Here is a 13,532-nt window from a genome sequence, read left to right as displayed (position 1 = left end):
AGGCCCAAACCAACTTACATTTGGAGAGAAATTAACTGATTATTTTGTCAATGCCAAGCAGACATAATGATAATTATCTTTGTTTATGTCCCTGAACTTGAACAGGGCCACTCAGTACACAAGCTTTATACCAAGAGCACAAGGGCGCTTGTGCAGTGGGGTTCTGCTTCCTTCATTGCCAAGTATAACCTTAAAAATGCCAGTCATTGATTACAGGTGTGAATATTTACTGTTGAATAAAAATTTTCAATACCTAAAAATTTTGAGAAAACTTAACATTCTACTTCTCTTCAACCCAGAATTATGAAATGCCGGCATGCTTATAAAAATTGAATATTCAAGTTAATTGTAAAAACATTTTATTGGAAGTTGAAAGATATCTAAAGTCCCCTTGTATGTAGTAGAAAGATCAAATTTCTACATGTAAAGCTGTAGGAGAACAGTGCCCTCGTGTAGATAAGTATAGTAAAGAAAACAGAGAGAAGTAAGTGTACAAAGCCCTGGAGCTATTCTTTCCAGTGTGAAGTCATTCTTTGATGGTCTCAGTGGCCATACTTTTCTGCTAATAGATCTGATGTCTCAGATTATCTTGTTATTGGATGGGAAGAGTGGCAGTCCTACAGGTCAGTGAGAACCTCCTGGCATGAAATGTATGCCTACACTCCATTCTGCATTTCAAAACTTGAATCTGGATGTGACTAAGGCAGAAGGGACACTAGTGACTCATAAGACCACGTCATTAATGGCGATATAACTTCTTTACTGTTATTTTTGGGGGCACTCACTCTTGGAACCCCTGCTACCATGCCATGAAAAAGCCCAAGGAGCTTTTGGAGAAGCTCATATAAACAGGAGACCCATAGCAACACCTCAGTACCATTGTGCTTGCCACATGAATGAGCTGTTTTGAAAATAGATCATCAGTCCCCACTAAAGTTACCCCAGCTGACAGTATTTGGAGCAAAGGCAAACTGTCTCCACTGAGCTCTGAGTAAATTGCATATTTTGAGCAAAATAAATGAGGACTGTTATTTTAAGCCACCAAGTTTTGGGGTAGTTTCTTATGGCATAAGAGGAACCTGATACAGGAACCATATTCAAAAAGGAAAGTTTTGAGCTGTGTTACCTCTACAGGATAAAAGGGAATTCAGACTTTGTAGAATGACTTCTCTTTGTACAAAGGGGATAAGCAGCTTTCAAATTTAGTAATTTTGCAGAAATGATCTAAAGTTGTTTCTTATGAAGATTTCTTCTTTAGTAATTTTTTTATAAATAAAGGAAATGTGGATACTCTGAAAGTTGAAAATGGCAGACTATACAATCTGGAACATTCAAATCAAATTAAATTTGGGTTTTAAAAAAGAAACCCAAATTTCTTTGAAACCGTTAACCATTTTGATCACATAAAATGTTACTAAATTTGATATTTAAAAATAGGTGTATCACAGAGAATATAATATAGAATATGCCATTTGTCTAAATATAGAATACCTTTTTTTTAAAACTTTTTTTATTAATTAAAAAAAAATGAACAGACAAAACATTAAGATACCATTCCGTTCTACAGAATACCTTTTTAATAGAAAGTTACAAAGATCGTTTTTATGAAAGCATTTATGAAAAGTGAATTGTGTAGCTGCCATCAAGACAAACATCCTTTGTGTGTTTCACAAATACATCAGAGCCAACTGAGGTTTTTTCGTTTTCTGAAAAAAGAATTTCAGATCTTCACGAAGGATAAAGGAGCATTTCAAGTCATTTGTATAGGCTGGTAAACACATAGTCTCAGAATCTGTGAGAAAGGTGCCTTGAAGAGTTTCCCCACTTCAGAGACTAATAACAGCATCCGCACTGATGTCATCATGATTGAAAGCAAAAGTAACAAATTGTATTTCTGTCTACAGTATTATATATTCAACACACTGTAGATAACCAAGGGAGTGGGTTTTGTTTCTTAATAAGCTAGCTTCTGATGCTAATGTGATGCGTAGCCTTTAATGTGACTCATGTATATCAGATTAGCCAAAACACACTGGACTTCATCAATACGCACATTCTCTACTTGTACGAAATTCAAGCAGCTAGACAAACATCGAGACCACTGATGTGTACACTTTCTTAAAAAGATTCCTGTAGGTGTTGATCTTCAGCTTTTCAGGGATCAGGAGAATACCACAAGAAATAAAACACATTTCCTGCTTTGTTAGAGCCTCATTCAGTAGTAAGAGATTGCCTTCACTTACAGCTTTTACAGCTTTGGTTTCTTCAGCGAACTGCATAAGGTGATACTTTTTCAGAAGCTCAGTAGTTGGCATATGACCCAATAGCATTTTCAGTAGAAGTAGCTTTATTAGAATTATTCTTTTGTTCTGACTTGAGTGGTGATAGTGCCCAAAAGCAAATGACAGTTATTCCTCAGTTTGCTTAAAGTCAATATCAAACCTAGCCCTGGTTCCAACATAGTATTTATATGTAACTCTCTGTGTGCAGTGCTGTAATTTTCTTTCACATTTGAGCTGTCAGTTGCTTTAATTAGGGGTTTACACAAATGGCATTTGTTGATCTTAAAGTAGATTTTAAATAGTTGATTCACTGGAAACTACATCTCCAACTTTTTAGAATCCTGTATACTAGCACAGGTGTCACTGGCATAGATGTGAAAACAACTCATCAGTAATTCAATTGCTTTTTCAGTTTGTCCCAACTTTGCTTTTTCCTTTCTTTACTAACTGTTGATCTGCATTGTTGGCAGATATTTGAAAGTCAAGTGCTACTGCATACATAATAGGCAAAACTCGGTTTTCTTCTTTGTGGAACTAAAATGCTCACAGGAATGATTGGATTTTTACAGTCTGGCATTTATATACCTCTATGAAATCACGGTTTCTCACTGCATAAGTATACCCCAAATGAGCTGCAAACATTTCATTATAAGGAGATTCCAAAACTTGTTGACACTTTTCTTTTGTAAAAGGCAATTGAAGCCTTGGATTTGTAACATGAGGGCACTTAACAGACACCAACTCTGCACAAGGTGTTCCATCTCTGGTGTCATATACCTGCTGTAAGTCCTGGTTAGTGATGATGTGCTCCATGGAAGCTGACTGTCCGGTCCACAGCAAGAGTGAGCAATGATCACTGCCTCTTGCTGGGTCTTCAGAAATAACAGCCAGTTCCCAGTTCTTCTGGTGCGCTGGTGTTACTTCTGGCCCAGGGTCTGTCTCTCAGCCCGAATGCTCCCAGGTGGTCTGGTCATACTTTCCTTGAGCTGGTCGCTCCTGAGGAAGAATTCCTGTGAAGGTGGGAAGTAGAGATGGCTTGTTAGTGTGCTGGGGTTTCTGGGCCACAGCTGGGTGGGACAGCAGGTAAAATGGGCTGAGGAAGACTGAGACATCGGGTCCTCATTTCTTGTTTGGTCCTAAGTAAGACGCACTGGAGCAAGTCGAATCAGAGACAAAGGGATAGGTGAAAGAGTGTCATGGAAAGTCCCCTGGGAGCTGAGAGGGATTGGGTGGCAGAGATAGCTTGCCTTTAGACTCTTCTCCACAACTCTGGAGGGGACCGGGCCTACAGGTGGGGAGAAGGAGGCAGGGAGACCTGGAAGAGGAGGTAGAAGCATGACCTGAGCTGAAACTATATTGTGATCGTTTCTTAATATCTGGCTAGGATTGATTATAAATCACTTCTGTAGCAGTTTAGTTTTTATTAAATTATTGTGCTGCTAATGGACACAAATTGGTAATAAAAACAAATAATAGCAAAGTCATTGCTTTTCTAAATACTTGACATATTAAATAGAATTAACTGGGTAAGATTATTGTTCAAATTTTATATTACAAAACTGCACATATTCTTAGATAACTAAGTCGTTTTCATTCTGGTTAATTTCAGTGCGTTGTTAAGCTCCATGCAGTCTGTTGACTGACTTGTGCCTTTAACTCTATGAGGACAAGATTCTATTGCTGACTTCTTTCTAAATTATTTTTCTAGGGCAAGAGGATTATGACAGGTTACGACCGCTGAGTTATCCACAAACAGATGTATTTCTAGTCTGTTTTTCAGTGGTCTCTCCGTCCTCATTTGAAAATGTGAAAGAAAAGGTGAGTTAATTGGATGTCTCTGCCATGACAAAGATTGTCAGAGAATTTCTGTTGACCGTTTTAAAACGTTTAAAGGGTGTGGTTTAACAAAATGTGTTTTTAAATACCTTTTTTTTAGTGGGTACCTGAGATAACTCATCACTGTCCAAAGACTCCTTTCTTGCTTGTTGGGACCCAAATTGATCTCAGAGATGACCCCTCTACTATTGAGAAACTTGCCAAGAACAAACAGAAGCCTATCACTCCGGAGACTGCTGAAAAGCTGGCCCGTGACCTGAAGGCTGTCAAATATGTGGAGTGTTCTGCACTCACACAGGTGAGGACTGTTTGAAACATCATTTATTTGCTTACTGTTAAATGGTTTCTTAGAGCATTAGGATACAAGATTATTTCTAAGAGTGGTCAGCAGTGCTCAGAAAGATACCCAGGAGGAGTATGACCAGCTTCATACCGTCCAGTGTGAAGCTAGTGTTGTTTATGAAGAAAATTATATGTCTCTAAGTAATGCTCTTATGTTTGTAAGCTCCTATATGTATTGAATGATTTGTAGTGATCAGAGATTTGGTCAAAAAAAAATTCATGGGGAAAGTCTAGATCAGTGCAAAGTTATAAGAGAGGATGTGTGTGATTTTTTTTTTTCCCCAAGAAACTTAGTAGTTTTTACAAGTATATGTGATCTTTTGCCAATTCTGACAGTTGTTGCTATACTGTTTTTGGGGTACTTTGGTAGGGACAGGGAATTAGTCATATTAATTGAGACTTTTATGTCTAAGACAGCCACCTTGGCTGTTCCTGCCACAGTTATTGAGCATTATTTGTATAGTGTGTCTATTCCTGTGGTTTCGGAGGTATTCTTTTCATTTTGTGACCCCTCTTTCCTCTGTCCATTTCTGAATGATTTAAGTGGACCGCCTCTCTCTTAGTGTGATGGAAAATACCAGACCCTGAAGTCAGGGGAGTAATGTTTAGAGTATTTAAAGTGAGTGTTGGACTGACCTGTGTGTTTAATGTTCTTTACCTTCATGGTATTATGGTTCCTTCCTTTGGGTCCTATTCTGTGGGCAAAGGAAATAATTATGGAAATTATTAGCATAGAACTCTTATATGCTACTGGTGCTTTACCATTGAGCAAATGTGCTTAATTAGAATAGAACAGAACTGATGGGTAGAGGTTTCTAGTAATTATGTTAAATCCACCTATATTTATGGTTTAAAAAAAAAGCCATTTTCTTTGGTATATTAGATTTTTGATTATGTATATATCAGGACAAATGGCATATGTAATTACATATTTAGTATATAAGGCCAAGTGCATAATTTAATAACTTCCAACTTAGTGTTTTGTTGAATATTTAAAGATAAAAACTTATCCAGAGAATAACTTGAAGGCGGAATGGCCAATGATTTATACACATTCACTCAAACCCAGATTTTCTTGGACGTTTAATGCCATGAACAGATATTTAAAAGTTCAAAAGAATTTACATCATCTTACACACAGTACAACTGAGCTTTTAAAAATAGTTCCTGATGCTTCTCTCGGCTGTTCGATACCATCCCCAGAAAAGTATGTGTGTTGGGGGAAGGGAGAAGGAGCAGCATGTCAGAATAGTATTATATATGTATCTGTTGCATGCCCCTGTTCTCTAAATGTGAAATTCCTTTGGGGAAATGGAGGCAAGTAGGCCATGGGGACTCAATTTAAGGTCACTGGTGAACGTTGTTTTAAATAACTGGATGCTTTTATATAATATTTTAACAGATACTTTGCAAAGAGTAGGTGTTTAAAATGTCTTAGCAGGCACAATTTTCTTACCAGATTTTGATGTTTGGACAAGTCAAAAGAGAAGATAGAAAATAGGGTTTATGGTTTTATTTGGGAGCTAGAACTTTTAGGACTCCAGATTCTCTTTGTTGGTTTCTCCAAAACCAAACCCTCTATAAAACCATACTCTATGTGAATAGTGGATAAAGCAAAGATTAATTTTGTTTTATATAGTATTTTTGATCTTTGTCCACAGCAAGCAAGAAAGAATTTGCTTCTTGATAAGAAATACCCTAGTTTCTGATGGTCCTCCCTCTCTCTTTTTTTTCTTATAAAAATATATTTCCCTTTCCATCACCCGCCCCGTTCCTTTTATATTTGACTACCAGAGTTTGTTCCTAGATGTGAAGAAAAACTCCTTCTCAGAGGAAATCCTTCTCTTGTTTATAAGCTTTTCTACTTTGCAAATGATATAGAAAGAAGAAAACTTTTTAATCCCTTTGGTTCCATTTAAGTACTTACTGTTATTTCTCAGTAATGTATGGGTGTTAATCCTCTGGGATATCCTGGTGAAGATGGATGGGTGATTGGGTGATGTAGACCTGACATTACTGGAGCTGTGTTTTGGGACTTTTGGGAAATTTTTTCTTGGGATCAAATTTACCTAAAGAACATTTGAAGCTTCTTTGGGTGGTAAACCTGTGGTTTCAGGTTTAGGTGAGTGTAGGTGAGTCTATAGACCTGGGCCCAAGATACTAGTAGTACTGAGTCACATTGTCATGGTGGAGTTTCTGGCTGAGGTGTAAGTGTATTTCTGCCTCTTAAGTACTATAGAGTATTCTTTGTTTTCTCACCGTGCTTTATGCTCTGATACCCATGTGAACATCTTAAAGCATTGGACTGCTTGCTAAAACTCATTCTAGGACACCATTCTTTGTTTTCCTATGACTTGGGTGGTGGTTACTTGCTCTAATAACATTACTGAATAACTGAAGCATATGCTGTTTCTAGTGTCTTTTCTTTAAACTCCTCCCAGTTGGTATTTTTAAACAATACTTTCTAAATGTTGGAACTTTTTTGTTCTGACATACAGTTTACTCTGAAATCTTGATTTAATCCCATCTAGAAATGTCATTTTGAACCTAGAAACATGTAGCATGCCTGTTAGTCTGCTATTTGTGTCCTTCAGTTATTCAGGGGCTGAATTCACATAAGCCTAAAATTGTAATAGATCAGAATTTTATGCTGTTCATAGGAGAATATTGGCAAATTCCACAAGACTTGATTATTCAGTGCAATTTTGTTTATATATGCTGGCATTATTTTCATTATAGTGTTATAATATTAAATTTCAGTGTGTGATTATTTCAGAAGTAAACATATTGCATTTTCATAGAAATTGCTTTCTTAATCAGGTAATCTTTTTTGCAGTATGAAGTTTCTTTGCAGTTATTGACTCTCCCAGTAATGGGTTTAAGATCTAGCTATATTGCATTTATTTTTCTTAAAGCGCATTGCTTTTGCGAATTCAGCCCATTTAATCCAAACTGCTGTTTGTATCTGCTAGTCTTTCTAATCCTCTAACCTGGCTGCTATTCTCTCTCTTCCCCTCTGTCTTGTAGAGAGGTCTGAAGAATGTGTTTGATGAGGCTATCCTAGCTGCCCTCGAGCCTCCGGAAACTCAACCCAAAAGGAAGTGCTGTATATTCTAAACTGTTTTCTCCTTTCCCTCTTTGCTGCTGCTTCCTGTCCCACTACTGTAGAAAGATCGTTTAAAAACAAAGGAATAAAACCATCCTGTTTGAAAGCCTCTGCGTCTTTTTACTCACCATCTTAGAGCAAACTCTGTATTAGTTTTTGGTCAAGAATGTGATATCTTAATAGAATATTTTTTGTGATCAGTAGTCGAACTGGACTTATTTAACTTTCTGCTGCTTGAGTTGCCTGATGCTCAGAGATTTTTGATTTGGGTTGCTATTGCATAAGGGAACTTGGTCTGGTATTAAGAATGTCCTCATAGAGAAAATAAGAGTTTTGTTTTGGTTTTTAAACACTTCTAGATTTTATAGTTCTAGACGGAGAAAATAACACAAACATCATTTTACTCTTAAGCTCAATTGTTAATTGTAATTGCATGACAAACCTTCATGGAAAAAAGGTGACCTACTAGTAGAGTGTAATGGGGAAGGGAGGAATCTTTTCTGGTTTTCCTTTGTGCAGTGAAACTTTGTGTTGCTGTTGCTTTGGCTGTCTGTGCTGTAGGTGGAGTATTTGTCAGTCTGGGGTGGAAAGATATTGATGTATTTGCTACTGCTTTATGAGATCATTTGTTATATTATCTTTTAAGGTTAGCATCCGTTTTAAACAGTTGACTTAAGGTTTGTTAATGTTGAGATGTAAAGCTGCCACCTTTATATTTTCCTGCTTCTGATTTAATGTTGTGAGGGAAACATACGACTATGGTTACCTTAAAGTTTTGAAATTAAAAAAAAAATACAATTGTTTGTATAAATGCCTGATGAAGCTTTATTCATGTTGTACTTACTGGCTCTAGTTTTACATATGTACCGGGTACCCACATTTTTGCTTCCTTGAATCCCCTTGACTCTGTCTAATTGGTGGGATAAAGGGAGTTCAAAGTCAGTATCTTCAATATAGCTACTGTGATTGCTCTGTCCATCTTTGCCTGCACCTCCCACATAATAAGGATGCCACTGCTCCGTGCCAGTCCTCAGTCCTGCTCCATATCCACCTGTTTCATTTGAATGCAGAGCTGCTTCACTTGTTTTTATGTAAAATGTTTCTGCAGCACATTACAAAACTCATAATGAATGAGCAAATGACACATGTGCTTGTTTGCTTCTTGTGACATACATTGGTCTGCAAAAAGCTTTCTCAAAGAACCACTGTCTCACTCACGAATATCTGCTCCTCTGCTCCTGGATCCTTCCAGTACCCTGTCTGGACAAAATTTGGTGAAGTGAAATTATTGTGTTGAATTTCAGGGTTGTTTTTAATGTTTCATTCTTTGCCATCTTTTGGGGGTTTGAGTGTTTTTTATTTGATCTTCAACTTTAATTATACTGAAAATCAGACAGCCCATTTTTTTCTTTCACCCCTTTTCAGAAAGGCCTAAAGAATGTATTTGATGAAGCAATATTGGCTGCCCTGGAGCCTCCAGAACCGAAGAAGAGCCGCAGGTGTGTGCTGCTATGAACATCTCTCCAGAGCCCTTTCTGCACAGCTGGTGTCGGCATCATACTAAAAGCAATGTTTAAATCAAACTAAAGATTAAAATTAAAATTCGTTTTTGCAATAATGACAAATGCCCTGCACCTACCCACATGCACTCGTGTGAGACAAGGCCCATAGGTATGGTCCTCATGCCCCCTCCCAATACTAGTTAATTTAGAATAATTGTATGTTGTCAGAAAAGTGATCAGTACTAGTTTCTGTTTTGTTGTTTCAAAAAAAAAAAATTTTTTTTTGTTTTTTTTTTTTGTTTTGTTAAAAGCAAGGCATGCTTTTGATGACTCTGTAACAGACTGATTTGAATTGTTGAAGCTGCTCCCTGGTTCCACTCTGGAGAGTAATCTGGGACATCTTAGTGGTTTTTTTTTTTTTTTTTTTTCCTTCTTTCCCTTTTCTTTTTTTTTGAGGGAGGGGAGTTTGGGGAAGTTTGTTTTTATTTAGTTTTGTTTTTTTTTATTCCTTAACCAGTGGTGGACAGCCCTTGAGGAGAGGAGGATGGATTGATTCCACAGTCCACTTCCTAGATCTAGTTTAGAAAACATGTTCCCCATCTGGTGCTCTTAGGAAGGAGTATAGTAAATGCCTCATTTAATAACATACTCCTTTTTGAAAGTTGCCTTTTCTCTCCACCCTTGAGTAGGTTCAGTATTTGATGAAATTCCTGAAAGTGGGTGGAACCTGTCTTGCCCCTCCTCTTTTCTGGGATGCACTATATATGTGACTGTGACTTTCAAGGAAATCTGTTTGCTATTTGAATTTTTTTTTAAGAAGTTATTTTCTAACTTCTTTTACTGATAAATGAAGAAAAGTATTGCACCTTTTGAAATACACCAAATGGGTTGGGTTCTTAATTAAAACAATTTTTTCCCTGTCAGTCATTGTCTAATATGCTTAGCATATAGATAGGCAGCTTAATATGATGTGGTGTTCCTAGAACACAATGAAGACCTGGTATATAGAGGAAATATGGGGAGTGTTGCTGAAAGACAGATGTATATGGAATGATTCACATCCTCTTTCAAGTGTTGGGGTAGGAGGCCCGCTGCATTAAGAAGCTAGGGGTGGGAGTGGGACGGGGAGAACATTTAACAACATGGGGACCAGTCAGGGGAATCCCCTTATTTCTGTTTTGCGTATGAGGAACCCTAGAGCAGCCAGTGGAGGTTCTCTAGTTTAATAAAAATCATGGAAAGGGTCTTATGAAGACTGTTCATGAGTGTTAGTAGGGATATTACCAGCTTATATTTTGCCTTTTTTTTTTTTTTTAATGTTTAGGTAATCTTTTCCAACTTCCCCAGTCCTAATTCTTGTAGATTCATTAGTGTTGAACCAATGCTTTCTCATGTCTCAATTCTTTGTATATGCATTCTTTTCAAATGTATTAAACAAACAAACAAAAAACCCTTCACAAGCCAGCCTGAGGGTTGTTATTTTCCCTCCGCCTCCTACTCTTAGGTATTTAGGAGTGGGTACTCTAAACATGAATTTCTAACAAATTTGAGGATAAAACTTTATTATTTTTATTTATTTTATTTCCTTTCTGGAATTCAGTTTCAGATAATGTTTTTCTCTCTGTATATTCAAGTTTGTGCCTTTGCCCCTAAGTTTTTCAAGCATCCCAGAAACATCTTCCCTTAAATACCAAGTGAGTTCATAGCAGTTCTTAGCAAAGAAATGTTTAAGAAGGCTCACTGCTCATGTTGGAAGGAAATATCAGTACACCGCTAATCCATATATTAGTTGGAAAGCAACCAGGTTTTCCCAGGTTTTCTATGTCAGTGATTCTCAAACTTGGCTACAAAAGTGCATTTTGGGCAACAGGAGTTTTAAAAAGCTTTCTAGGTATTTTCAGGATGCTGTCATGTTTGGGAACTACTGCTTGAGGTTGTTATCCCAAACTATTTCCATCAGATTCCAGATTCTATGTGGTGAATCTGAATATGGGATGCATTTTCTTTAGGTGGTAAGATTGATTGATTTATCTGAGGGGCATTATGTAGATCTGTGTAAATATCTTAGAAACTAAAGATCATTTTCCAGTTGATACCAGATGACTCTAAGGAGTCATGCTTGGCTGGATTCCATACTGTTTGTTAGAACAGTAGCTTTGTATTTTCCTTATGACTACACTAGAGAGAGAGCTGGTTCATGCTATGAAATCCTGGGAAGTAGAGCTTGTATATGCTTAACACTTAGCACAGTGGTCCTTAATATATATTTGAATAAACACTGGTCATTTTTGCATGCTTGACTGACCTGTCCAAAAGCTTGCTTTATATTCTCATTTGCTTTTTTCTAGTAGAAGTTTGGTTATTCAGTTTTTTTTTCCCTCTCTGAAATATTTATCTTCAGGCTAATCCTTGTACACAGTTCATAAATGTGCTTTAAAAATTTTGTTATCTTAGTAAAAATTTAAAAAATTACGGGAAGGTTGTTAGTAATACAATTTAATCTACTTTATATACTACTGAAAGTTCACATTTAAGAAATTACTCATGCTAATTTTTTAAAGGAAGTTTTGTAAAGATGTAAGAGATTGACTAAATCAGTAGGTAAAATAATGGGAAGTATTAGCTTAGTGTTTCCCAACTTTTTTTTCATTGTTGCTCCGGAAGGATCCTTTGTAAGACCCTCCCCCACCTCTCCACCCCCACTCCCACCCCCAGTCACTATCCTCTTCTCCCCCTGAAGTTAGAGCTAAGGAATAAGATTTTGTCAGGCAGGGTTGAGCTTTGAAGGGCCACAAACCATTGTAATATATAGGAATATTTTTGCCCCCCAGAAACTACTTTTTGTCCCCTTGGAGGCATGATAATTGTCCTTACTGAGACTACTTGGCCTTGCTTTTCTTATTTTAAAATCATGTATGTAATTCCTGATAGCACTTCCTGACTCTTCAAGATGAGGTTGACTAACAAAGGAAACTAGCAGAGAATTTGGGTTGAAGTAATAAGTAAATCTTCTTGCTGCCAAATTTTAAATAGCACCTGATTGTGCATCTCATTGTGTATTTGAATCTGTAAGTGCCATCTTGATTCTGCTTTCAGAATTTCAGTATAGTATATTTCATTCCATTAGGAACATTTTTCTGAACATGGGTATAGGTGGGAAAGAGGTGCAATCAAGACTAAAAACTTGGCAATCGATGTAATTCAGGGTGGGTTTGTTAGAAGAAGTGTTTACATTTAATATTAAAGTCCACAGGGTTTGGTCCTAGTTAATATTGGCCTTTATCAGTTGTATTTTTCCATCATATACTTTCTGTAGTTGAAGATTATCTGTTAACAAAAATATTAGTCATGTACATTTTCCTCCTTACCTCTCTAGTGTTGACTTTTCTATAATCTCTTGAATAGAACATTTGAAATGATTTTAACGGCCTGCATACTTCATGATGCATACTGGGCAAGGGAGGTGGTATTAGTCAGTAAAGGTACCCAACCATTTTAAGTTCTGAGAAATGAAAGCAGTCTTGAACATCTGAGACAAGGACAAGTCCTTTGATTAGGAGGCAAGAAACACCCAGTAGAGATTTATTTTGTCATGAGTATTAGGATGTGATATATCGAAAGATTCAGTTCTCTCCTTGGTGAAGAGTGACTGCTTAATTGAAGTTAAATCATCTTTTTTTAAAAAATATTTTTACTGAAAATCTTCATGTACCACAGTCTATCCAAAGTACACAATCAGTGGCTCACAATACAATCATATAGTTGTGTATTCATCACTGCGATCATCATGTTTAGAACATTTGCATCACTCCAGAAAAAGAAATAAAAGGTAAAAAACCATACATCCCATGCCCCTCACCCCTTCCTCTCATTGACCATTAGTATTGCAATGTGTCCATTTTTTTTTTTACCCCTTATCCCCCCTATTATTTACTTTTGTCCTTTTTTTAAAAACTCATTTGTCCATACCCTGGATAAAGGGAGAATCAAGAACAAGGTTTTCACAATCACATGGTTACATTGTAATAGCTACATTGTTATACAGTCATCTTCAGAATCAAGGCTATTGGAACAACAATTTATCCGTTTCGGGTACTTTCCTCTAGCCACTCCAACACACCATAAACTAAAAAGGGTTATCTATATAATGCATAAGAGTAACCTCTAGATAACCTCTCAACTCTGAAAACTCTCAGCCACTGAAACTTTATTTTTTCTCATTTTTCTCTTCCTCCTTTTGGTCAAGAAGGCTTTTCAGTCCCATGATGCTGGGTCCCAGCTCATCCTTGGAGCCTTTCCCACATTGCCAGGGGGATTTACACCCCTGGGAGACATGTCACACTTAGGGGGGAGGGCAGTGAGTTCCCCTGTCCAGTTGGGTTAGAGAGGCTACAGCTGAGCAACGAAAGAGGTTCTCTGGGGGTGACTCTTAGGCATAATTATAAGTAGACAGTTTCTTCTTTA

At 37.1% G+C, this 13,532-nt stretch overlaps 1 protein-coding gene and 1 pseudogene across 4 annotated transcripts in view; one reads left to right on the top strand and one right to left on the bottom strand.

Annotated features, from left to right (window-relative positions):
* Window positions 1-10,522, top strand: part of CDC42 (cell division cycle 42) — a 113,654-nt gene extending 103,132 nt beyond the window's left edge. For 3 of the 4 annotated variants that reach the window (XM_077150926.1, XM_077150925.1, XM_077150927.1), the window contains exons 4-6: window positions 3,991-4,100; window positions 4,219-4,416; window positions 8,992-10,522. In XM_077150926.1, coding sequence (XP_077007041.1) covers window positions 3,991-4,100; window positions 4,219-4,416; window positions 8,992-9,081 — 398 coding nt within the window. In that variant the 3' untranslated portion in view covers window positions 9,082-10,522. Of the gene's footprint in view, window positions 1-3,990; window positions 4,101-4,218; window positions 4,417-7,487; window positions 7,673-8,991 lie in introns of those variants that run through there. The other variant, XM_077150928.1, reaches the window with a different exon arrangement.
* Window positions 1,749-3,122, bottom strand: LOC143674778 (PCI domain-containing protein 2 pseudogene; annotated as a pseudogene).
* Window positions 10,523-13,532: the final 3,010 nt, after the last annotated feature.

This window comes from Tamandua tetradactyla, chromosome 2, assembly GCF_023851605.1.
Source record: "Tamandua tetradactyla isolate mTamTet1 chromosome 2, mTamTet1.pri, whole genome shotgun sequence".
NCBI lineage: Eukaryota > Metazoa > Chordata > Mammalia > Pilosa > Myrmecophagidae > Tamandua > Tamandua tetradactyla.
This window is presented reverse-complemented; position numbering and strand designations above follow the sequence as displayed.